The 27,776-nt window shown below is 38.6% G+C and overlaps 1 protein-coding gene across 2 annotated transcripts; it reads left to right on the top strand.

Moving 5' to 3' along the window:
* Positions 1-816: 816 nt before the first annotated feature.
* Positions 817-23,091, top strand: ccni.S (cyclin I S homeolog). Of its 2 annotated transcripts, XM_018238825.2 has the most exons (7): positions 817-1,154; positions 6,495-6,651; positions 12,267-12,401; positions 13,655-13,729; positions 15,051-15,191; positions 17,540-17,770; positions 21,598-23,091. In XM_018238825.2, the coding sequence occupies exons 2-7, from the start codon at positions 6,538-6,540 to the stop codon at positions 22,048-22,050; spliced, it is 1,149 nt and encodes a 382-aa protein (XP_018094314.1). In that variant the 5' UTR covers positions 817-1,154; positions 6,495-6,537; the 3' UTR covers positions 22,051-23,091.
* The last annotated feature ends 4,685 nt before the right edge of the window (positions 23,092-27,776 follow it).

Below are 27,776 nucleotides of genomic sequence, written 5' to 3'. Positions count from 1 at the left end.
CAAATGGTTCAGCTGCTCTCAGCCTGCATATTTTTGCAGGCTGAGAGAAGCAGATCTGCTCCCTGCCCTTGCTCCATTGATTTGAATCTGAGCCTGCATACACAAACACACATCAGAGCGAAGCGGAGGTCAGCCCAGAGATGCCTCTATTTTGTGTATTTGGGCTGACCTCAACTACGTGTGCGCACACAATCTAATCGGATTCAAATCAATGGAGCCTTAGGCTATGAGCACACAGGCTGAAGGCTCCAGCTGCTCTATGGCTATGGGCACACAGGCTAAAGGTCCCAGCTGCTCTCAGCCTGTGTATATTTGCAGGGTGAGAGGAGCAAAATTGCTCAGTGCCCATGCTTCATTGATTTGAATCTGATCAGGGCAAAGTAGAGGTCAGCCCTGAAGATGCCTCCTTTTGCGCATTGGGCTGAACTCTGCTGCATGTTTGCACCTGCAAATAGAGCAGGCAGAGAGCAGCTGGAGCCTTCTGCCTATAAAACCCATAGTCATTAAGAGCAGCTGGAGCCTTCAGTCTGCGTGCCCATAACTACACAGGCAAATCAGTGCAGCCGCTCCGCAATATCATGTTGTGCCAGTTTGAGTCAATGCTTCCAGCTTAGTTTTTTCTCCTCTCCTGTATCTTTAACTATACCATATTTGTATTTACAACTGCTAACACGCTTGTACAAAGATACACCATCTCGTCCTCCATAACTACATTAGGCGCTACGTTTTAAAACCCTTTTCCCTCTGCCTTTGTGCTTAATGACAGGCACGCCCCTGAGCCTTCTGATTGACTAGATATCCTTCCTCCGCCTACCGGTCCTTTTTCCCTCCCACCCCCCTAGGAAGTAAAGTAGTTCTCCCTTCCTCCTTTTCTCTCTTTTTTTAAATTTCCTTATCCTTGCGTATTACTCCCGAATCCTCTGTGTCCCACCCCCAACTGAAACCCCCCTACTACAGAATAAGAACGAGAAATACCTTATTGGCAGAAGCAGGAATCATGAATTCCCTCTGCTTCCCGAAGCAAGGAGGACAAACCCTCATATAAATACATGGAGGGCTCTGTTTTGTAAAATATATTCTTTTTTATTTGACATTTTTTAATGGATATCATTATCTCCAAATGCAACAGTGAAACCTTCAGCTTTGCAGGGGAGGTGAGCCATGTATATTTGTGTGAATGTTTATTATGACATAGCACTATTAACCCTTATGTGTCTTCTATACACTCTTCTCACACTCACGTGTTGAAATATTGAGTTTAATAACAGAAAAAGTAATTATGATGGATGCAATAACCAAACAACTGCTAAAAATGACAGAATGTATATGTGATGGTTGAACAGCAGTATGCAACAATTATTTTGGAGATGGTGGGGGGTTGACATTCACCCCAGGGCTTCACACATGACAGTTATCCTTTTAGATGTAACTTTATTACTTCCTGTTCAGGAGTAGATTGCCAGCTCTTGGGGGTGATGACATGTTTAACTACAGCGCCAAAAAGGAACATGCAAAGATAATTCACATTCTCTCTGAGCAAAGGCTTCTGTCGTCCACTCCCCCCAAAGTCTTGCTAGGTCTAGATTTCCCCTAACCAGGCACTATCATGTAGACTTCCACTATGTAAGTTATTTCATTCAGTCATTGCTGCAGAAAGATTGCTGCATACATTTACAGCTACAGTATGCCTGTTATATACATTCAGGTGAACAAAAATGATAGTTTCATTGTGTTTTGTACAGATCTTCTGCAGTGCTGATCAGTAGGGAACAACTTGCCTGTTTCTGTGCCGTAGATATCTCATTGCTCAAGAAAAGAAAAAAGTCTTGTTATCTATGAATATGGGTCATAGGTAACAGCAGAACCCATTTAGCAACCTTCTGACAAGATAAGAACAAGATGTTAAACAAATAGTGGAATGCTTTTTCTCTGTTTGAGGGAATGGGCAATCAGGATCATGTTATAGGAAAAAAGCTCTCTGTGCTAATGGAGACAGCTTGCCTACCAAACAATAAACAGAAGAATACAGCACACATAATACAAGTGCAGGAATGTATTGGACACCACTTTCCCAGTATTGCTGAGGACAATTACACCGTGTTACAGAAATGAGCCCACTCCAGATTACATGGTTTTTAGTTTACGGAGTCCTTGATTAGCGTACAACTGGATTTTTTGGGAACTGTGGTACAGAAAACGATTGTGATTTCAGTTGGTGCTTTAACAAAATATTCTCTCTTTGCTCCAACAGGTCAATACATGATGGTCTGTTCATACTACACACTTAGATCTAAAAGCAGGACAGGATATGGAGCATATTTATAAATGTGTTAAAAAATGACACAGAAATACAGCAAACATTGACACATTATTGCCATAGTATACTATGTAACATCCCTTGTATTTTAAAAACTTGTCTACTGATTTTATGCACATGTATAGATGAGTGTGCAATTTTGATGTCAAATAAAAAGTACAGTATGTGTTACCTTGAGAAAAGCCGTAAAAATAAAAAAAACTGCTCTGATTGACACTTTATTATCAAAGGTTGAAGTAATTTTTGGGTACTTCGACCATCGAATAGGCCAAATTCGGCTTCGATTCGAATTGAAAATACTTCACAAATTCGACCATTTGAAAATCGAAGTACTGTCTCTTTAAAAAACTTTGACTTTGACACTTCGCCACCTTAAACCTGCCGAATTGCTATGTTAGCCTATGGGGACGTCCTAGAACCTATAGCCAGTATTTGGCTAAGTTTTGAGAAGTCAAAGGATTTTTTTGTAAAATCGTACGATCATATGATTAAATCGTACGATTCGAAGTACGATCGTACGATCTTAAAAATCCTTCGACTTCGAATGTCGGACTACCCTATTCGATGGTCGAATTTAGAAGTTTTTTTCACTTCGAAATTCGACCCTTGATAAATCTGCCCCCTAGTTTTTTACAATTAGTTTTGTATTACAATTCATTTGCTTTCCAAATTATTCCCATTGGTTTCAGTATTTCGCTTCAATCGAATAAGCCAGGTTATAAATAGGGACCCTTTTGGGGTAAGGGCACACGAGGAGATTTTGTCGCCTGGCGACTAATCGCCTTGTCTTTTGCACGACTATCTCCCTGAACTGCCTCTGCGTTTTCAATAGTCGCCCAAAGTTGCCTCAGTGAGGCAACTTCAGGCGACTATAGAAAACGCAGCGCCGCGTGTGCATTAGCGCAGGCGACTTTTCATTCTAGCCTATGGGGAAAAACGCGGAGGCAGTTCGGAGAGATAGTCGCGCAACAGACGAGGCGATTAGTCGCCAGGCGACAAAATCTCCCCCAATCTCCTCGTGTGGCCTTACCCTTAAGGTTGCTCATGTTTTTTGACACAAACAATCACACGTTAAGTAATCATTCTGTAAATTATGTCTATAAATCCATGGGGCAGTCATTCAACAGATAAGCTGTGTTGAATACAATGGGTTTAGTTCTTTCACAGTAAGATAAATAGGGATCTAATGCCATTTATGGCATACTACAGAACTATATCATGAAAAAATCACTAATATAAAAAAGGACATTAGTTGCCAACTGCCGACATTATTATTTTTAGGTTCTAGATCAACAAATAAACACTGGCCTGGCCCTTTAAATGTAAGCTTGGCACCTACTTCATAGCATCATTGGCTTTCCTAAGGACACGGACAGATGCAGGAGTATAGCAAGAGTGTTAAATACACTATTTATCTGGTGGAAAGCCTTACCTTGGATGATTTTTTTGACTGTCAATTTACTTCAGTATAATTCATAGTAGTCATACTATTTTATTTTGATATGCTGTGACAAAAAAAACAAACAAACAGAATTAGTCAAATCCTGACAGCACAGTGGTATGGTTTGATGTCACATGGGCCATTAACCGTTGAATGGAACTCTCCATAGCAGTGAAAAGTCCAAGCTTTTTTCCATAAAAAAAAAAAAAATTTAGAACCATTTCTCCTGTTTTGCAAAAAGTTATTCATATCAAGAGGGCAATGCACACATTATTCATTAACAGACAAGGGATTAAAACTGCCCTAACAATTTTTTTTCTCTTAAGACTTCCACGTGAACTAGGTATTTAATTTTAATTCACAAGATACACTTCTGATTTTTCCAGCTCTCAAAACAAGGTTACTGCTAAAGAAAAATAATATAAATAAATTTTAACTTGTTGGTATGTGCTTGACTGCAAGAAAATTTAATTCACAACAGCATTGCAAATATGGCAGTTTGCCATCCTTGGGTGGCATAATTTGAGACATCTTTTTCGATAACTCATCGAAACCAAAAAGCCTGCTCTTCTTGAATTGAACTGGACACTAATAACAGTGCCTTACATTTAAATATTGTTAATGGTTAATTGCAGTGAAAAGTGGCAACTAGTCACACATGGCATTGCTGGCATATAAAACTCCCAATTTTATGCACAATTCAATCACACTAGTGCTTTCTGCCTTTCAGGGCTGAGCATTGCCCATGACTGTGCAGCTGGACTGTAGAGAGGCTAAAGCTTCAGAAGGCTAGGGAGCCAGCAGTGGAATCCTGGTTTGGGAGGCCACAGCAACTAACTTGGGCACAGACTTTAGTGACAGAAAGGATGGTTAGGCCACAAAGCATAGGAGTCTGAGTGACTGGCTGGTTTCCAAATATGTGGTCCTAAGCAAACAAATGGTCCCAGGCATGAGTGCTTAAACCAGCGATTGAAAATGTTTTAAAGTATATGATCTTGGTGTTAAGCAAAATATTTGGCAATAACTCATAGTAACCTCACTGGTAATCCATAAAATAAAAAAGTCAACTTGAAAAAATTTGGCAGCAATAAGAATGTGTAATTAGAACGTGTAAGGATCCGTAATAATAATTTGCACTGGTCAGCTGCATGCATTGAAACAGATTTGGTTGGTTAACTTTTAGAAAAGTCAAGAAATGTGGGAAGGAATAGTTTCTTCATATGGAACCACAGAGGAAAGGAATAAATCAGATTACTGGAATCTTATTAGGATGCTGTCACTAAATGGGAAGGTTTTCTCAGAACCTTCTCTTTTGTCCAAGTATGATGTGGTCAACTGTATCATGTGATATCTGTGGAAAGGATATTGGAGGAACCTTGAGCATAGTGTTTAGAACGGTGTGACTGTATCTTACGAAATTCTCTTCTACTTCTCTATAAACCAAATATTCCACAGCGTCACCACACTAAAATGTCTCTGTACCTGGATATATATGTGTGCACTCCATTTAATAAGGTTACATGCCTGGGTGCAGGAGTCTGGAGATTATAAAAACATCATATTACACCGCACTCATAGGTCTTTAGTGATGAACAATAAATAAATCTATTGAACCAACATTTCGGTTTCAACCTTCATCAGGGTCGATTCGATAAAGGTTGAGACCGAGAGTTGTTGGTTCAATATATATATTTTTTTGCAATTTAAGTAGCTGTAACCATTGAAACTTCACTATGCAATCCAAACATTATATCTCATTAGAACAGAAGCATAGAAGTTTACAAATTTTTAATTATTTCCAAAACTGAATTTCCTAAAGCTGAATCAACAAACATTGTTTTGTATTATCTTTAAGCTCAGAGAGAAATAGTGCACATTAGCATCTATTCAACAGTACTGCCTTTGATGATGAAGTAAGTCAACCAAGTTCAAATCTCAAGTCAGTTCCATTTCAATTCCTCAGATACCATGAATATCATTTGTTGACTTGAATTGAAGGCTTCTGCTTTAATGTAAGATGCTAATGTATTTTCCAACATTCTCTATTACTGCATATAACATATTATTTACCAGCTATAGAATGTGACACTTACTGTGTACTTTAAACAGTAGGTCTTCCTAAAAAGACCATCAATCTCCAGGACTGTCTTCTAGATTTTCTAATATCTTGGACTCCACCATGTTCTCTTTGTGTGGAATGTTCAAGATATTAAAATCATGACCTTATTCAGAAACTGCAATAATCTAGTAGGGAAGCATTCTTGAAAACTGGGTAGGAATGGTAGGGAAGAAGAAATACACAACCAAGAAATAACTCCAAATACTTTCTAATTAGTCATTAGAAATTATAGCAACACGTATAATGTTTGTATGTGGTATACATTAAAATGACATAAAATAGAAAACAAATATGTAGCTGAGAATCTTCATGGATGTCACATGTTCATAATAATATGTGCCATGTCAATGCATATATGACCTTAGGTTAAAGCTGGCCATAGACCCAAAGATAAAGTCACATAAAACAAAGGTTTGCATGATTTTCGGACCTTATGTGGATTGTCCCAACATTTTTCATACCATGGCGAGCGGTCGTTCAGATGGCCGTGTAGTGTACAATAAAACTGTACTTTTTATTGTGATTTGAGCCATTGTTGTGCAAGTGTGTTCTTGATACATATAAATACTCTGCTTTATAAGTTCTATACTCTTCAGCAAACACATTTTGTTTTTCAGGTAGCTGTATCTGGTTGGGTGGCAGGCATAGCCAAGGGGTACCATGAAGTTCTCAGGGCCCCTGGAGAGCCAGAGACTGACCTTTCTTTTAGAAAGGGCAGTCTCTAGGGAAGCCCAGATGTGGAAGGTGTACGTGCACAAAATTCACACCAACCAGGTAAGTATATTTGATAATATATTATTTATTCCTTCTATTTTGGGAACATGTCAATAATAATAATATGTTTCTATTTAAATAGTGTAGAGTTTATACTATTTAAATTTTCTCTTAATATAATATTGTTATTGGCCAATGTGGTAATATATCAAGTTTGGACTATGCATGGCAGTGCGCAGGCCAATCCTTTACGATATCTGGCCAAAAAGATGGATATAGGTTGTAAGACATGGAGCAGACATTCCCATTTATGTACATTAAGCATTTATTCCTTCCCATTATATATGACTTTTTGATAATAATATAAGTCCATCGACACCGGTGGGTAAATGGATGTCCTAAAAAATGTTATGTTTTCTGGTGCTGTGGATCTGGTAGATATGCTGGATAACCTGTGGAAATAGCAAAGATGTCTCTTTACATATTTAATTAGTAATTGGCTGGCTGTTCTCATTAACTCAGTTGTGCTAAAATAGAGATCTGGAAACCAGGGCTGAGTGGGATGGTGCGAGAGCAAGTGGGTTGTGTACTATGAGAATAAATTATAATGCTTCCAGTGTTTGATCATTTTAGTTGATAAAATATGCAGCTCTTCTCAAAAGCTACACTTCTGATCATTAATGCATATAAACAGAAAATTGTTGCTCTTTCCAGGTTTACTACTAAGCAGTTGCAAATCCTTTGTTTAATTGAATTATTAAAACCCTTAAATGTGAAGAGGGTTTATTTTTAACTGCTTTACTCTACAACCTTTTTTAGAAAAAATAGAAGGTACAATTTAATTTCCTCTAATTTTAAAAGGAGTACACCTATTTATTAATCTCACCTGTAAACCTACAATTAGGGCCAGAACTAGGGGTAGGCAGAAGAGGCAAGTGCCTAGGGTGCAGCCATTTGTGTTGCTCCAGTACCAGACGCTCACTGCCCCGATGTTCCAGCTCCCTAATTTCTCTGCCCCCAACCCCCACTGTCATGGCGTGTGCACGTTTCCCCGCATTCTCTCTCATGCCAGGGGGGCAGGTGTGGATGCGATTGTTGGCCACGTTGCCTATGGCGCCTGGCCCTACCCAACAGTTCTTTATATTCTTGTTTATACTATAATTATCATATTACTGTAGCCAGAATGTTAAGGGCTAAATACAAACAAGAGTACCAAACAAAATTGCAGTAGAGACCATTTAAATCAGCTAAAGAAATCCTGAATTCAGAACCTCCCGATCAAAGGTTTTAGAAAGCATGACGCCACAGTCCTCTAGAGTAAAATTCCGCAACTCTCAATTTATTTTTATGGGATTTTAAAAGGCGTATTTATCAAAGGATGAAACCAATGATAAATACTCTTTTAAAAATCCCATAGAAATGAATGGAAAGTGGCGGAATTTCACTTCAGAGGACTGTGGCGATCTCTATCTTCACTTTTTGATAAATATACCCCCTTGCCTTAGGTAGCAATTTACCAGGGGCCTCAATAAACCACCCCTGGTAATTGTAAGAGACACATTTTTCCATAGGCAGCCATTAAGTACATTAAGTACTGCATCTTGCACCTGTTGGCGCCCTCTAGGTTGCATGACTAATTGTGTATAACATTTCTGGTAGTTAAAACACATTTTTTGGCCGCTATGGATATTTTTCTTGTGGCTTTATACAGTACTTGTTTGACCATCAGATAACACAAACTCTGCCAGCAGTGCAACAAGCTCTTTGCCAAGGTTACAGCTTGGTATACTGTACATATCTCTAGTTCACAGATGAAAGAAAAACTGGAGAGGAGTAATGGCTGTTAAATTTCACTGTATTATGTGGTAAAGTGATATGGCTGTGAAGTGTTGCTCCAGACAGAGCTGTTCTTGAATGAAGCAAAACTATCCAATCTGCATATAGTTATACAACATCCTAATCCAACAACAGGTGGAAGCTACAGTATATGTTGGGACATTTTCGGACTCTTTCTGTAATTTGGATCAACTACAGCCCCAGAAATGGCCATGGAACTGGTCTAAAAGCTGATCCCATAGTTAGATTAAAAAGCATACATTCCAGCTGTATAGTTTTAGGATTGGCATATGCCTTTGCATGTCCTCTTGATGCCACAATAAACAACATGTTTGGAAAATACTGGTAGCTATATGTTACAAGGATGCCGAGCTGTCATAAGAGGGCGCAGGCCGGAGTCCTTCAAAGGGCCCAGTTAGGTGCAGTTAGGTAAGGTGTGGCTTTTCTGCTTGTGAGTTCGGGTGGATTGAGGCAGGATTGGGCAGATCAGGAGCATGGCCAGAATGCTGTATAGTACCCCATAGTTTGTTACGGCAACTCCTTTTTAATATGCTACATTCCAACTGGCCAATCTAGTTTATGATCAATAATCAATATTGTCGACATATTCATGTACAGTGCAAGTTACAATTCAGGGTCTAAATGTGACCCCATAGAGGACTCCTGCCACTCAAAGGGGATGATGCTTCTCCTAAAATGAAAAATCACAACATGTTTCAATAGTATACTTGGAAGACTTGCTGGTGAATCAGTGGCTAATTGGTAAGAAACCCCCTACCACCACCTCACACATGTACACACACACACAAACAAACACAATACCTATAATCTTACTGGCATTTGCAAGAGATCAGAGCAGCTGCCTGGGGGCATGAAGGGGCTGCACAATGCAGGCTAGAATTTTCTTTCATGGACATGTCAGTAGCCATTTACCAATTGCAGTATGATAGAGCTACTTTTTTTCTCTCTGGTATTTTAATTATTGACATGTGCAGAACAATTACAGCAGTAATCCTGTTGGTATGGAATAGGCAGGACACTCCTTTGTCCATTATGTTTTTCCTTATGTAACAGTAAACCGATGTTGGTATTTCATTGTAATAATTATTTGTTTGTGAATTACCACTTCTCCATTAATAATTTCATGGGGGATTCTTTTTTTCATCCTGGCTGTTATTTCAGGAAAACATATGGCTATGGAAATCATCGTCATCAGCAACATCATGCACCAACGTTTAGAACATTTCATTAAATATTTACGTAGCAGCCTTGATATTTTTTTCTGGGTATTGGGATATTTAAAACAATAACATATACAATAGATGCACTTTTGCATTTGGTGCTTCCATAGTGAACTAAAAAGAATTAACAAGACAGATCATGACACCACAACAATGGGAACATGCCCAAGCCTTTAGCTGATGCCTAATTAAACTCACCATCTAACAACAAAGAGAACTCAGAATTCTGAATCCTAAGATTCTGCTCTGTAGAGCTATTTTTACACACATAGATATGGGCAAAGGTAGTTTGTAGACATTAGTAATGTCAGTCTGCTTTAGCCTAGTGAACCCTTGACAAATACAGACAAATACAGTCTAGACTGGGAGTCAAAATAGGCCCTGCCTTTCCAAGTACAGAGAGGCCCAAGCAGCTCCCCACCAGCCCACTAAATAGTGACTTTCTATGGTATCTTATGGCAGCCCCTCTGGCATTTGCCAGAACCCACAGATTGCCAGTCCGGGCCTGACTACAGACACCCTTTAACATAGTTTAGAGTGTTAGGCTGCTGAGACTGGGGCTCTTTATCACCTGGCATGAGGTGAAGCGCCCGACAATTCTATCCCCTTCACATTAGTTGGAATCGTTGCATGTAAAACTTTTTACATGTTGCAACCCTGGGCAATCATGCCTTCTGCTTTTTTTAGGTAATTACCCAGGATGTTCTAAGTGTAATGTGTTTTTGCAATCACAACCAACAACTCAAGTAATGGACTATACAGAGGAGTGATACTCTGCCAAGATCCAATTAATATTAAGTCTTGGCAACAATAACGTTTTTATTTTTTATGTTACTCTAGCTTTCACATATTGTTGCCAACAGCCTTAAAGGGGTTGTTCATCTTTGAGTTAACTCTTAGTATGATGTGGAGAGTGATATTTTGAGAACATTTCTAACTTGTTTTAATTTTTTGATTATTTGGTTTTTTAGTTATTTATTTTTATTCAACAGCTCCCCAATTTGCAATTTCAGCAGTCTGGTTGCTAGGGTCCAAACTGATTTGAATAAGAGGCTGGAATGTGCATAGGAGAGGTCCTAAATAGAAAGACGAGCAATAAAAATTAGCAATAATATTACATTTGTAGGCTTACAGAGCATTTGGTTTTTAGATAGGGTAAATGACCTCCATTTGAAAGCTGCAAACAGTCAGAAGAAGAAGGCAAATGATCCAAATCTTTAAAAAAGAAAAGTTGCTATAACATACTAAAAATTAACCTAAAGGTGAACCAAGCCTTTATGAATTTTACCAGGTTTTCCATAGAAAACAATTTGTAAAATACACATATTCCCATAATCATGCCTGCACATTCATTATGCTTAACTGTAATAAGTCATCTATTAGTGATCTTCTGCCTCTCCCAGCATTCCTGTGTGTGAATAAAAACAGGTGTTTCAAAAAAGATGATCTTAAATTGCCAATAAAATATGGCCTTTGGACCAACGGCTGACATAAAACAGTCTCTTATTGTTGCATCAATTAATATTAACCTAAGGGCAGGGTGGCGTTAATAAATGCCCAAAAGGAACATATTTTAACTTCTGCTGTTTAGAAGTTATTGTTTATGTTTCAATAGTTTCATACTAATGACTCGGACACAACTCTGCTCCATTTACAAAGTGGGACTGAAAGTCTGAACTATGTTAGATTTTGCATATACAGCAGGAGTTTAAGGCTAGTAATACATTAGGTATCGTTACTGTGCAAAGTGTAATTTTGAATGCAATTTGCCATGGTTTTTTTTTTGCAATTAAATTTTTTGTGCAAGTGCAGCCTAATTGTGACTTGTGGACTTGCACTGTGCAAGAAAAAAAATAAAAGCTTGTGTTATTTCTGGTGCTTGGCATTAAACTGACATCTGTGGGTGATGTTTTAGGCTCTTCTGCAAGTATTGGAATTACTGCCACTCGGGAAGTGGCTTGAGGCAAGGTGTGAATCTTGCTTTTGACAGCAATGCCCCACAGGAGCACCTTTTTCAATTCAGAATTTCAGCACTTCTAGTGCTGAGAGCATGGTATAGCTCTCTATATTAATGATTGGAAAGACTGCTTCAGGATGACATGGGGCCTAAAAACGCTCCTGCCACCACCTTAAACCCTCGGGTTTAATAAATTCCAAAAAATTCAAGTGTTTTATCCAATAGAAATTCAGAATTTATAGTGAAAAAGAAACCTCTAATTTTTCCAGTTTTTGCCATTCGAACTTGATACGGTAAGTAAGTGTTGATCACTATTGCATATAATTTATTTTGCGCAACTTTCAAGCTTGGAATATGAACTATCTTGTTACTAACATTTAATAACCCTAGCAACAAGTCAGAAAGGAACCTGAAGGACCTGAAATTAAAGTTATGTAATTAAATTTAACAATAAAACGGAGACCTTGCAGTCAGTATTTTTCCCCTGACAACCAGACAGCAGTAACAGCTGTAAACTGTAGAGTAGAAAAGTTCATAATGAAATATACAAAATAAAATGAAGACCTGCTGCTTAGAAGAGGTGCATCTGTAACAAACTAAACAATAATGTAAACTGAAATACATGTGCTTTCCTTTCACAGGATGTAGCTATTTCTCCAGAACAGCGGGATGAAGTGATCCTATGGCTGGCTGAACTGAAGCACCAGTTCTGTGTTTACCCAGAAACACTTGCTCTGGCTGTCAGTATTTTGGATCGTTTTTTGGATACAGTAAAGGTATGCAAATATATGATACAGATGCTGAAGTCATATTTAGGAAAGACTGCTCAACAACCTCTCTTTTTCAGGGCTATAATTTTTGTGCAAGTGCTTATTTTTTGGAGTTGAGAAATAGAGTACTTATTTCAATCATTTACATGTATTAAAATAAAAATGTAATGTAGTGTTTTATAATAGTGGGACATCACATTTAATGTCTGTATTACACAGATGCGTGTGTTCTTGCATAATACAGACAACAAAACTTCATATTTCTGAGCTACTATAAATATAGTTAGATGAGGTTGCCAGCATTTAGAGTAGTGGTATTTCGGGAACTTTTGGCCAGGTTTAAAGATCAGATGAGCAGTAGGTCAGTGTGGTTCATTGCAGTTCCAACTCTTACTTTGTGACTTGCAATAAGATAAATCCATAGCAGATAATTTAGATGAACCATGCTTACACTGTTGCACTGTCCTATCACCACTGTATGAAAGGCCAAAGTCATAATGTTAAGATCCTCCCAGAGAGTTAGTCATCCATCGGCAGTGTCTGGCACTAGTTTGTTGACAGGAAAGTTCTGGGTAGCTGCATTCTTACTACAGCACAAGTAGCAGGGGTGTTCCTCAAGTGAGAGTGGTAGGCAGCGCACCCCAACCTAGAGGGTAGTTGGGGTAGACTTTCAGTGGGGCTTCTTCTCTAAAATCACATTTAGGGCACAGCAGTGACAGGTTGTAAGAATTCAGGAAGGATACTATACCATACTCTTACGCCTGTCTTGCCTTGTAGGATGCCCTGTTGTAATTCTGCTTACCAATTTTTTTTTTTTTTTAAAGTTTTTATTTTCAGGTTTTCAAAAGAAAATAGGGTAAGAGAGAGAGACAGAGAAAGAAAGGAAAAGATAGGAGAGCAAAGGCAAAGGGAGCAGGGCATGCTAACACATCTAGCAATCAGGAACAACATAGTTTAACAATTCACATTTCTCAGCAGAATGCCCGGGTTCTCTCTGTAGGTCAGCCACGAGCCCCAGATATTGGTAAATTTTTGTGGACAGCCGCGGGAAAGGTATGTCAGTTTTTGGTTTGACAGAGAACTATTGACTAGGTTCAGCCAGAATGGCAGGGACGGAGGGGCAGTAGATTTCCAATTCAGAAGTATGGCTTCTGCTTACCAATTTACCATATTGTTTTTCTTGGGCGATCATCTCAGTGAGCGAATAGCAACACTTAGTTGTCTTCTGTTTTTTTAAATCTTTGTTTCTCAACCACCAGGCTCGTCCAAAATACTTACGGTGCATTGCAATCAGCTGTTTCTTCCTTGCTGCCAAAACCATTGAGGAAGACGAGGTAAATCTGTTTTGGCAAAGCCACCATCTTTCAAATGCCAAGCATCAGATACAAAATTGTGTAGCCAAATGAACAGTAAGCAGATTTATATTTTGAGGTAACACCATGTTATTACATTTATGGGCAGATTTATCAGAGGTCGAATTTCGTGATCTTTAGAATTTCGTAATCTTTATTTTTACTCTTAATAAATTCGAATATATTCACAATTCGACTGGGAGGTTATTTAAGAAAAAAATTAGAACATCTAATATTCCATTAATTAGTCCCAACATGAGAATTCGAATTGAAAAAAAATAGAATGTCAGGAAGGCAATTAACATATTCAAAAGGTTCAACTGACCTCTGCCATTGAATTGTAAATGGAAGGTTTTAAGTGTGAATTAGAACTCTTTCCATGGTCAAGGTGTGATAAATCTCACATTCCAATTAATGTAATTACAATTTGAATGTGTAAATTTTGACACTAAAGAAAATTCTAAAATTTTAATTCAAATTACTATTCAACCCTTATTAAATCTGCCCTTTTAAAGATCAACTTTACAATACCACTACTTTGAAGGGGTGGTTCACCTTTAAGTAAACGTTTAGTATATAATAGAATGGCCAATCCTAAGCAACTTTTCCATTGGTTTTCATTATTTATTTTTTATAGCTTTATAATTATTTGTCTTTTTTCTTCTCACTCTTTTTTGCAGCTTTCAAATGGGCGTCACTGACCCCATCTAAAAAGCAACTGCTTCGTAAGGCTATAAATGTATTGTTATTGCTAATTTGTATTTCTCATCTTTCTAGTAAGGTCCCCTCCTTTTCATATTCCAGTCTCTTATTCAAATGAATGCATGGTTGCTAGGGTAAGTTGCACCCTAGCTACCAGATTGTTTATAAGGAAAATTGAAGAGCTGCTGAATAGAAAGCTAAATAACCCAAAAACCCTAAATAATAAAAAAATGAAAACCGATTGCAAATTGTCTTATAATATCACTCTCTACATAATACTAAAAGTTAACTCACAGGTGAACAACCCCTTTAAATAAAGACTGTATGAATAAATAAAGGAAAGCCTCACGAGTTTAGGGCTGTTACCTCAATTATTGTGTTCACCATATCACAATATTTAGGTAACAATTTGTTGTTTCAATTCTAATGTAGTGAAATGGGGCAGTGAAGTTGGTAGGATTAGCAGCTTTCGCTCATACATATACATACATTCACCAACATATATGGTTCCTTTATGTTCAAATTATGTTTTCAATGTTCTGTATTGTGGTGAAGTGATCTACTCAAATTATGTTTTGTTTTTTTTTTTTTTATCCCACAGCGGATCCCTGTGCTCAAAACCATGACACAGGACAACTCATGTGGCTGCTCTCCAGCTGAGGTTCTCAGAATGGAGAGGATAATTCTAGATAAACTGAACTGGGACCTTCACACAGCTACGCCTCTGGATTTTCTTCACATTGTAAATAAAAATGATGTTTTTCTAAATTAAGTATTATGTTTTCTAAATAAACTTGTTTACAGCTGAAAAGCACCCCTAGCACAGTTATTCCTATAAACAATTACAGACTTTGCAGAAAGGTTGGGTGCCTATATTCCATATAGGGTTGAAGGTAAGAGATGCAGTAGTACTTAAAACTACAAGGACAATACACCAGCTGTTGCAGAACTATCCCTTCCAGCATGGTTGGACAATCAAAAGCTGTTGAGGGTTGTTAGCAGCTGGAATTCATAGGTTGAACAGTGTAGTCTAGTATCATTCCATTTTGGACCATGTATATGACCCAAGAACTTACATACAGTAAAGCATTAGTCTGGGGGTATTGGTATGAAGCACCTAGACCTCACACTCCCTATTTGTGAGTTACTAGTTCATGGATATATGGATAGCCATCCTATGCTATAATATAGACATACGCTGAGGAACTTTGACTTAGTTTATGTCTGTACTGACAACTTGTTCTTCCATTTTAGTGTTCTTGAGAGATACATATCTTTCTGTATACCCTTTCTTTCTCCAATCTGGAATTTGAAATTCTATCTGACAAACACAAAACAGAATGATGGTGATATTTAAGATGGCCATACTGAATACAGTGAGATCTGCACATTTTGGCGATTTGGCCAACGTGGCTCAAATCAGATCTATCAGATCATACAGCAGGCTTATAGAGACCCATCTGACAAAGACAGCATAACTACAGTGGTGTGAAAAACTATTTGCCCCCTTCCTGATTTCTTATTCTTTTGCATGTTTGTCACACTTAAATGTTTCTGCTCATCAAAAACCGTTAACTATTAGTCAAAGATAACATAATTGAACACAAAATGCAGTTTTTAAATGAAGGTTTATGTTATTAAGGGAGAAAAAAAACTTCAAATCTACATGGGCCTGTGTGAAAAAGTGATTGCCCCCCTTGTTAAAAAATAACTTAACTGTGGTTTATCACACCTGAGTTCAATTTCAAAGGTTATAAAGCCATTTCTAAAGCTTTGGGACTCCAGCGAACCACAGTGAGAGCCATTATCCACAAATGGCAAAAACATGGAACAGTGGTGAACCTTCCCAGGAGTGGCCGGCCGACCAAAATTACCCCAAGAGCGCAGAGACAACTCATCCGAGAGGCCACAAAAGACCCCAGGACAACATCTAAAGAACTGCAGGCCTCACTTGCCTCAATTAAGGTCAGTGTTCGCGACTCCACCATAAGAAAGAGACTGGGCAAAAACGGCCTGCATGGCAGATATCCAAGGCGCAAACCACTTTTAAGCAAAAAGAACATTAAGGCTCGTCTCAATTTTGCTAAAAAACATCTCAATGATTGCCAAGAAAAAAAATACCTTGTGGACCGACGAGACAAAACTTGAACTTTTTGGAAGGTGCGCGTCCCGTTACATCTGGCGTAAAAGTAACACAGCATTTCAGAAAAAGAACATCATACCAACAGTAAAATATGGTGGTGGTAGTGTGATGGTCTGGGGTTGTTTTGCTGCTTCAGGACCTGGAAGACTTGCTGTGATAGATGGAACCATGAATTCTACTGTCTACCAAAAAATCCTGAAGGAGAATGTCCGGCCATCTGTTCGTCAACTCAAGCTGAAGCGATCTTGGGTGCTGCAGCAGGACAATGACCCAAAACACACCAGCAAATCCACCTCTGAATGGCTGAAGAAAAACAAAATGAAGACTTTGGAGTGGCCTAGTCAAAGTCCTGACCTGAATCCTATTGAGATGTTGTGGCATGACCTTAAAAAGGCGGTTCATGCTAGAAAACCCTCAAATAAAGCTGAATTACAACGATTCTGCAAAGATGAGTGGGCCAAAGTTCCTCCAGAGCGCTGTAAAAGACTCGTTGCAAGTTATCGCAAACGCTTGATTGCAGTTATTGCTGCTAAGGGTGGCCCAACCAGTTATTAGGTTCAGGGGGCAATTACTTTTTCACACAGGTTTGGATTTCTTTTCTCCCTAAATAATAAAAACCCTCATTTAAAAACTGCATTTTGTGTTTACTTGTGTTATCTTTGACTAATAGTTTAATGTGTTTGATGATCAGAAACATTTTGTGTGACAAACATGCAAAAGAATAAGAAATCAGGAAGGGGGCAAATAGTTTTTCACACCACTGTATATGATGTGGCTGATTTTCTGGTCAAGTTTTAGTTTTGTCATTGTTCATTTGCATTACTTTCTATTCAGGTTGTCTAGATGCAAAGTGATATAATAAAATAAGACCAAATGCCCAGTTGCTTTATCTTTGTATGTAATGTTAACCCTCTGGCACTGTTACATTTTCTGTGTTTTTTTTTCAGTTCCATGCTATGACTTTGAATGCCAGCCCTGAATTGTTTGACAGAATGCCTGAACTGAATCCATCTCAGCATGTAGTTCTTCTCACCAGGCAGCTTCTGCAGTGTATGGCATTTCACCAGCTGCTACAGTTTAAGGGCTCCATGTTGGCGCTGGCACTCCTTAGTCTAGAAATGGAAAAGCTACTTCCCGATTGGCTGGCTGTTACCATAAAGCTGCTCCAATTGGCACAGGTAAGCAATACTTGCTCATTTGCAGGTATGGGATCTTTTATATGGAATGCTTAGGACCTGGGGTTTTTCGGATAAGGCAGGGTTTCCCAAAAGATAGATTGGGATCTATCAGTAGACCTTTAGCTGGTGATCAGTGACAAACAGCTTGTCTATATCGTCCTCCTGTTTCATGCTTTTCATTAAGAATTTTTTTATGTTAAGGTTACATAAGAAATACATGTTTAAATATAACAATATACATTTTCACAGAAATCAATGTTTAAGTAATATCTTGCATGGAACTGGATGCTAATGGATGTATATCATAACAACACAACACACAACATAACATACCCCACATTAGTAAAGTATGGGCACTCCTGAGATAAGGGATGTTTCTGTATATGAATCTTTAAGGGGAAAAATGGAATCGTATAAAAATCAAAAACATTTGGACTCTATGGAAGATGTCCTTACTGTAATTAAAAGCTTTATGGATACCAGATTTCTGTTTAAGGGATCCCATTCCTGTATTTTTAACAAATTCCTGTACAGATGTGATCTTTATTATAGCAATTCATTCCATTTCTGTTACTGTAATTATATATTAAAAGAGAATATATATATTTTTAACAGTAAAGGTTTCTTTTTTTTTCATTATCACTAGAAGACCCAGTAATTGTGACATCATAGAGTATTGTATACACGGAACATTCTTTTCAATGTTTATTTTCATAGCAGCAAGGAGAATGCCACTAAATAGACATTTGGCATTCTTAAATACCATGTAATGCAGAATGAACAGACATCAACATTTGCCAAGGAATTTGCATACAACCTTGTACCCATTGCATGGTGTGACCAATAACAATATCATAGAACCTGACATCCAAGGCCTACTCTTGCAATAATCAGATGAAGACTGTTCTAAATGTAACAGGTGTCCTCTATGAAATAAGATAGGGGGGCTAATTGAAATTGTCTGTAGTATAACCATTCAACTGGCTGCCTGGTGAAGCTCAAGTGGCCTGAATTTAATTATTATCATTTCCAGAAATTACGGGATGGCGATTTCCTATAGAGTCCGTATTAAGCATCTCCTGTAGAGTCCATGTTAAGCAAATAATTCTAATTGTAAAGGAGACATAAAGGTTAAAGGAGAAGAAATGGTTAAAAATAAGTAAACTTTATCGGAAAGGTCCAGATAAATACAATAAACACTCCCAGTATTGCTGTTCTGAGTCCTCTGTGAAAATAGCCACTGCGTTCCTTTCTTCCTATTCTTTACACATGGGTTTGGTATCAAATTTCCTTCTCACTAGGGATGAGCAAAATATGTAACATCGTTTCGGCCAGGAAAAAAATGCCCATACACAAATTTTTGGTGAAGTGAAACGGGTCAGATTTGCCAATCACTTCTTCTCACAGCTCGAACACTTTGCCACCGGCAGCGTGCCTGCGCATCTTCCTCACTTCCCCTCCTTTCTCCCTCTATCCTCCTCACTTCTCTCTCCTGTAATCTGAGTCCAGAGTAGAGCCAGCAGCTAGAAGCAGGCAGGGAATTTGCACAGGCTGGGAAGTACAGGGCCGTGATAGAGCAGTCTGCAGAATAAATATATCATTCTAGCTTGCGTTATTGTGGCTAATCTGTTGGTAAAAAATATGTCGCTAGCTTTCCTTCTCCTTTAACTAAAGAATTAGGGCAGAAATGTTGTACATTATGTGTTGGGCTTCTATAACAGTCCAAGGCAACCACAGCCCTTTAGCAGTAAAGATCTGTGCCTCCAAAGATGGCCCCGTAGCTCCCCATCTTCTTTTCTGCTGATTCACTGCATGCTCTGTGCTGCTGTCAGTTACTGAACTTAGGAAACCACTCTCAATATACTGTATATACAGAATAGAAATGTCACAATATAAGGCTAATTAGTAATTAATACAGATAATTACTATATCAGCTTCGAAACAAGCACATCTAGCATTAGAATTTAATACTCAGCCCTGTAGAATAAGCTTATATTACAGGCAAACCTCATTTTCTGCTTTATGATTTGCATCAACCCCTAAGCTTAGCTTCTCAGCAGCTGCTTAAAGCCCATTGAGCATGTGCGTGTCACAGACACTCTTAACAGTATCAAAGATGGGAAACTCCTGTGACAACTTTGAAGGTCTGAATCATTACTGCTGTAGCGATGCTAAACCTTAAGGCTGGTGGTTCAATAAGTTCAGTTTATAAACTATGGAATTTCTAGCTTAGTTCTTTTTTAAAAAATGATTTCCAGTTTTCTGTAATAATAAAACAATATCATGTACTTGATTGTATGGATCCATATTGGTGGCAAAACATTCCAATTTGGGTTTATTTGACATATATTATTTTTAGCATACTTAATGTGTGGTGAACCAAAGTACAAAAAGATCTATAATACACAAGGTCCCAAGCATTCTGAATAATAGATTCTACACCTGTATCAGGTTGTGCTTTATGGTGTATGCACAAGATTTGTGGATAATGGAAAGCTTGCCTTGATGGCCATTTCCACAAAGCAGCACCTGTCTTGCTGCTATCATTGTGAATAAGGAAAGAATGAGAGAAACAGACCCCAACTAGCAATCTGTGGATTCTGGCAAATGCTAGAGGGGCTGCTGTAAGATGCCATAGTCACTATTTATTGGGCCTGCAGGAGGATGTTGGGCCTCTGGGTACCTGAAATGCCATAGCATCTATTGAATCATAATCTGGAAACAAGGTTTATCACATTTTATTTATTTTGTTCAATAGACATGATAAAAAGGGATTTTTTAATTTTTAGATTTTTATAGTTACAAAAAATTAGGGGTATAATGCTGGCAACTTTTGTCTTTGCATTTCAAACTTCTGTAATTGTTACTCCTCAAGGTTAGGAGAGAATTTGTTTGCAGTGGAAATTATTGCCTAATAATTTAGAGGTAATTATAATTTAGAGAAGCAGACTGCTAATTCCTCTTTGCTAAATATATGGATCTTGTGCAATTGCGATGACTGTGGAGGAGTGATGTTCTATACACAGGCAGAAGGATGGCACTGGCAGACACTGCTACATCAGAGGCTCCAACATGAGATAATAGTCAATTCCAGATGAAATGCCAGACCTGCCTGGATACATTACTCTGTAACCAATTGTATTGTTCTCTGTAGTGGAAAAAGACTTTAGCAGCCTCTTTGAAAGTGATTTCACACACTGGAACAAATAGATAGCTGTATTTGCACAATCCTGTGAAAATTTTCTGTAATATCGGGCAAGGCTTGGACAGGCTTAAAGGCCCATGGTGCAAAGAACATTTCTAGTGTCAGTACCACTTTAAGTAAAATAGCCACAGCTTTGTAGGTGTTATTTTACTATTTTATGTTTTCACCTTCTCATGGCACATGTTAATGGCAGGAATGTATGGCCTGCTCGCACACCCTGGCCTTCTAGAGATAACGCCTGGTGCTGGATGGAGGGATCGGCACCCTCCCAAACAGACAGTTCAAAGAATTGGCTGGCACTCACAGCTGGTTCAAGCAGGGATAAACCCTTGCGTGTTTATTTGCAGTTATACCCCTTTTTCAAGCATATAAAATATATATCATGCTTGATAGAGGGTATAACCCCTTTATACCCCTTTTGTCAAGCATATATAATATATATCATGCTTGATAAAGGGGTATAACCCCGAAACGTTGCACCAACTGCAAATAAACACACAAGGGTTTATCCCTGCTTGAACCAGCCGTGAGTGCCAGTGAATTGGCAGCACACATGTTTAAAAGGTAAAAGAGAATCTTGTCTACTAATCTTCCTCTGCTGTATTTGTTTGGTCTCACACAGATGGATAGTGCTCAGCTCTTCCATTGCCGAGAAGCAGCAGCACGTCGCCTTTCTCTTCTGCCGCTTCCCTTGCCTCCCAATGCTGTATACATCTACAGTCCCCTCAAGCGTACCCTGGTGCCCTACAACAGAGGAGCTTATTTCCACCCCTCCACTGCAAAGGAACCAGGATTCCATCCACAGGGCAAGTGCACATCAGGAGACCTGATTAAGGGAGCCTCTGTCCTCTACCAAAGACTGGCAGCTCCAGCTGCCTGCAAACAGGCGTCCACCAAGAGGAAGGTAGAGCAGGTGGAAATTGATGACTTCTATGATGGGATCAAGAGGCTGTACAATGAAGATAGCTCTGCAGATGTTGTGGGCATGGAGATAGTGTCATGTAGTAGTGGCCTGGCCAGGCCAGAGGGCAGTCTGTCCCCATGCCCACAATTACAAGCAGTGTCAGTCATGTGAAGTCAGCACTTCGCTTGCCAGAACCTAGTGCCAGATGAGATTCCTTTGACTCCATGTGCTGGTTCGGTAACATCCAATACAGATCTATCCAGCAGAAATATAATGTGTTAAAATGCCACACAGGCCATGCCTTAGCAGGCTGTAGTAGAGGGTTAGACGCTCTTCCTGTTTTCTCATGCTGCTAAACTTAGCTTCATCAATAATAAAAAGGAAAAAATTCTGAAAACATTTTAAAAAGTTAAATAAAATGTACATGAAAAAAAAAATGCCCAAAAACAGCAACAACAATAAAAAGTAGAGAAATTGTTTAACATTATAGTGTTGTCAATTTCATGGTTCTATGCTGGTACAACTACTGTAAACTGTGTCCCTCAAAATCCCTTGTGAACTCTGTTCTAGATTGTTCCCAACGGCGTCCTTCACTTCTCTGCCTTTTTTCTTACTGATTACTCTCCACCTCCTTTGCTTTTTAGTACACACTGACCTTACACTAAAAAATTTTTCTACTACCTCTTCAAATAATATTGTTATATATTTTGTCATTAAATTACAATTCCACATCATTTTGCACAATTTTGGGGCATCTCGTTCACGTTGTACGAAGAAAACTATTGGTGGTGCTTGTGAAATTGTTTCTGATTAGTGATAGCAAATTCTATTAGAATCCTGCAGTAATGGCATGGTTAGTCAGTGACCATTACATTCATGCGATATGATGTGCAAACACGAAGTTTAGCCTTGTTTTCACCAAAAGTTAGAAGTTAATAAAAAGTCACTTATTTCTAATTCTAAGCCATTGACACCATTATGGCAGGTTATCCAATAGCAAGTTGAAAAACGATAGATTATTTTTGTTCATGGGAAATTGTTACCCAGATCACATGTAACTATATGTTGTCAAAGCATGTGTTGTTCTTATTGTTTTCTTTACTGAAAAACATCTTCATTTGAGATCTTATCGCAGTCTGTAGAAGGCATGGCCAATGGAATCCTTGCTCCTTTATCAAGTTATTCTGGTTGCAATAAAAAATTGCCCAATTACTTGTTTCTTTGAATTTATTTTTTGTTTCAATTGATACAGGCTCATGTTGAATTGAAACACTCCACAACAGCTTTATTATTTATCTGTATTTATATAATGCTGACACATTTCTGCAGCTCTCTCCAGAAATTAGAAATCATTCCAACATTCTTTGCCCCAGTGGAGCTTACAATCTAAGGTCCCTGTCAAATTCTTGCTATGGGTAATTTTAACAGGAGCCACTTAACCTGCTTGTATGCTTTTCTTTAATAACCTAAACCTAGCCTACTCCATTAACCTAGCTTAATATGCAGGTTCATAATTTCAAAACATTCCCTAGGCTCCTGGCCACATTAGGTTTAGGCAGTTGTACATTTTTAATACTCCAGCCTTCTGAAAATTTTGCCTTCCCAAGCCTAGTGCTAGTAAGCTGCTAAGTACTCCTAGGAATTTGGTTCAAAGGGGCACTATACCCGTTTTTCAACATTTGTTCAAATGAAAAGGCTTACAGCAAACCTTGCTCATAAGGGCAGGAAGCAGAATGTGAGTTTAGTTTCAAACTTAGCTCTGTTAAATGCAAGAAACCTACATATTTCTTATTTAAAACAATTGGTAAAAAGTAGGAGGGAATGCTGTCTCTTTAAGTGTTGGACAATCAGCGGCACACACATGGAGTCAGTTTTAAGAAACTTATCACCTGCATGAAACTGCACCAGGTGCCTCCAACCACTTAGAATGTATGGCAGACAGCCTGTTTCTTGGTGTGTGTGGAAAACTCGAGAGAGAACTGTTGGGTTAAACACTATCTGCTACAAAGATGTCATGCATGTAACCCTTTCAGTGTCAGATTTATAAAAAATACTATTCTGTCAGCATTGTAGATTCTGTGTTTTATATGTTGCCTTTGATCTGTGCCGTACTGTGAGTTTATGGGCAGTGCATGGCATGGTTCAAAGACAACCTGAAAACGCCAAATTACAATATTGGCAGAATGAAACTTTTATGTTGGTGCTGTATATTTGTTTTAAGAGTAAGGGTAGGACTTCACGGACGATTTACGCTTGATCCGACGCAGGCGTCACGTTGGATGCAACAGAAATAAGTTAAGTTATGGAAATGTCGGATGAAGTCACAGCATTGATCCGACGCGACACGACTGTTGGATGCAGACACAGCATGCAGCATCTTCCAGTCGTGACGCGTCGGTTCACCGCTGCTACACCATCCGACAATGCTATTACTTACCTTATATCTGTCGCATTCGACGTGATGCCTGCATTTATACACAGCGCCTTGGATCACACGGAGAGCGTCCGTGAAGTACTACCCTTAAACGGGCTTATATTTGGTGACCCACATTGTGGGGCAAATTAGACTCAGTGATAAAGTGATATTGTGTTACAGATAAACCCCATGAACTGATGTTGCTCTTGCTGTATGGGAATTTCCATCTACCCTGTTTGATATAGTATCATATCTATTATTGAGAATGACTGGTACCTGAGGTTTTCAGATTAAGGGGTCTTTCTGTATTTTATAGTAACATATAGTTTTAAAGCTACTGAGATTAATCGGCAACACAGTGATTTTGTTCTCATGGGGTGGCTATTTGACAAGGATCATTAAAGTAGCAATTAAAGGAAAACTATACCCCCCAAACAATGTAGGTCTCTATAAAAAGATATTGCATAAAACAGCTCATATGTAAAATTCTGCTTCATGTAAATAAACCATTTTCATAATAAAATACTTTTCTAGTAGTATGTGCCATTGGGTAATCATAAATAGAAAATTGCCATTTAAAAAAATAAGGGCCGCCCCCTGGGATCGTAGGATTCACTGTACTCACAAACATACCAACAAACCATACATGTTAGGTCACATGAGCCAATTAACAGACAGTGGTGTGTCTTTTGCTCCCACACTTCTTCCTGTTACAGTTAGAGTTGTAGTATTTCTGGTCAGGTGATCTCTGAGACAGCACAGAGACCATCACGAAATGGTGGCTCAAGGCAAGAGATGTAAAAGGGCAATAGTTACTTTAATATATATTCCAGTTTGGTAAGATTCTTTAATATGCCACTTAATATGATATAAACTATCTGTTGCTTAAGGGTTCATTTTGGGGGTATAGTTTTCCTTTAATATCTGCCTATATATATCAATACCATAAGATATTAAAATATTTATTTCGGCACCAAAAAAAAAGCATCTTAATCCACAGCAAGGGGATGTTCTAAAACAGTCTACATCTGATTGGTTTGTTATGTGAACACAGGAACATTTTTTTGCCACAGAAATGACACTCTCAGTACAAGAGAGGAACTTACATCTGAATTAACCCAATCAGGTTTCAATTCAGGGCAGTGAGTCTGTGGAATGCTCTGACTGATGATGCTGTGATGGCAGATATCCTGGATGCCTTTAAGAAGGACTTGAACAACCTCTTGAATAAGTTAATTATCCAAGGCTACAGTTTGTTTTATGTACATTCTCGACCACCTTTTGTTTGCATTAAAAGTTATTCAAGGATAATAAGAAGCACAAATAGTCTGTATACAAAGGGCATCACCAGATAAAACATTTATTTGCTCACGGCTGTAAACACTTATTGTGTCAATACAATAGAGATTGGTTGACGCAAAGACGAGGTGATTAGTTGCCAGGTGACTAAATCTCCCCGAATTGCCCAGTGTGACCTTACCCTTAGCAAGTAATGAAGACAGATTTTGCAGAGTTGGAATACTAACTTATAGATAGCTGGGTTTGATTTTATTATTCCTCAGCTCCAAATCTTATGGCCCACAATGTCCTGTTGCATCTTCCCAGAGTCTGGCCTAAAACAGTGGTTACCAAATTGTGGGGCTATTCCCCTTCCTTGTGGAGCCCAGAGCAGTGGCTTGGGGGCCAAAGCTGAGGACTAATTCAGGTAAGATTTCAGAATTCCAAACCAAACTTTGGTTATGTGTTGATGGTTTCCAAGTAATAGTCACTGTGTTGTCCTTTTTACAGTACTGCTGTAGCATCTACAGGATCACATTATAATCCTTTACAAACAGAGCACTGATAGACAACCTTGAACTAAGATTATTTACGGTTTGTTGCATGTCGCGATTAGGTCAGTCTACGGTGCCTACTATCCACACAGACCAGGAAACCTATGCACACACATCTTTGCTAAACTTACTTGAAATCTGCTGTTTACTCAACACTCAACTGCTGTTTTTTCAAGAAAAATATTTGAATAGGGCTTGTAGAAGTATAATTACTAAACAGAAAAAAATGGAGGTGTAATTTTATACTGTAAAAACATGCAGGAGGTCAATGACCTGATTGTTTCCTTTGGGCAATTTGCAGTGTACAAATGCTATAGATATGGTGAACCTATGTACAGTATGTTCATGACCTACTGATGTGTTAAATGCAGTTCTGTAAGTCTGATTGGTACACAGAATATATATATTATTAGGGAACCCTCTCCTCAAAATTTAGAGATAATGCTTGCAGTTCATAATAGAGTGAGGTGTCTGTAGGGGCACCCCAAGGCATTTTCGCCCCCTTCCTCCCTCTCACATTAAACACAGGGTTTAGGGTTTAAAACACTGCAGCCAACTGCACATACACAGAGAAGTCAGGATGCAAATAATCCTGTTTGGGTCTCCAATCTGAAAATGTTCTAAACATTATTTTCATTAGGTTTTATGGGGCAAATTCACTAACCTGCGGAGTTTCGCTAGCACAGCCTTCGGCGCACTTCGCCAGGGCGCCGCTAATTCACTAAAATCTGAAGTTGCGCTCAGGGAGGCGAAAGGTAGCGAAGTTGCGCTAGCGTTAATTCATCAAGGAAAGCGAAGTTACACTAGCAATGCCTAATTTGCATACGCCACCAAGTTAAAGTTTCACTCCAGTAGCGAATTTACGCCAGCGCCCGTTAGTAAATAGGCGAAGTAACCAAATGATGTCACGCTGGCGAATTTGCGCTAACGTTAGCCGATTCACGCTTTAGTAAATTTGCCCCTATGCGTCCTATGTTATGGACTAATTCTGAATGGTTTTGTAATAGCTTGGGAACATATTCCTTAAAATCAGTACATGCTTGTTTGGTAGACACTAACCACTGTATATAATAAATATAATATATAATAAATGCACTAAGTTTACCCAGTAACCCATAGCAACCGATAAGAGCTATCTACAAATGCACAGTCCCCCCAATTAGGGGGTTCATGGACATTATTAATACAAAAACACATTTCATATCACTGTACCATAGTTCAGGAGAGGCATTGGTAACGCAGGGGCATGGGTATTTGGGGCTCTGAAAGTAAGTAGCAGCAGGGCCCAGGCACCATTGCGTGGGTGTAAAAACACAGCCCTACAGTTTTGAAATAGTGTTGCTGGGCGTTTCATGAGGATCATTTTTTTAGGACTGCAACAACCAAGGTTTCTGATATCCTTCAGATTTTAAGATATGCTTACCCTCTCTGCGGTGTTGGCTGTGTGTTTAATAGGTAGGTGATTACAACTGAATGTAAGATCTGAAAGCCCGAGTCACAAAGCACATATGCTCTTAATTTGTTGATTAAGTAGATCAATTGGCACATAAAGCAGGAATACAAATCACCCTCTATAATTGAAAAGTAATTCAGTTCATCCTATCAGGTATGCAAAAATTACAGTATACAACTGTGCCAGGGAGTCTAAA

The sequence above is a fragment of the Xenopus laevis genome, chromosome 1S (genome assembly GCF_017654675.1).
Source record: "Xenopus laevis strain J_2021 chromosome 1S, Xenopus_laevis_v10.1, whole genome shotgun sequence".
Taxonomy (NCBI): domain Eukaryota; kingdom Metazoa; phylum Chordata; class Amphibia; order Anura; family Pipidae; genus Xenopus; species Xenopus laevis.
The sequence above is the reverse complement of the archived record's forward strand: the minus strand, read 5'-3'. Positions and strand labels throughout refer to the sequence as shown.

What these genes read in the sequence shown, in the direction of transcription:
- ccni.S (XM_018238825.2), top strand. Translation starts at nt 6,538, where the DNA reads ATGAAGTTCTCAGGGCCCCTGGAGAGCCAGAGACTGACCTTTCTTTTA. An exon ending in AAACCATTGAGGAAGACGAG is followed by an intron (nt 13,730 to 15,050) that starts GTAAATCTGTTT and finishes TTTATCCCACAG; the next exon opens with CGGATCCCTGTGCTCAAAAC. An exon ending in AGCTGCTCCAATTGGCACAG is followed by an intron (nt 17,771 to 21,597) that starts GTAAGCAATACT and finishes GGTCTCACACAG; the next exon opens with ATGGATAGTGCTCAGCTCTT.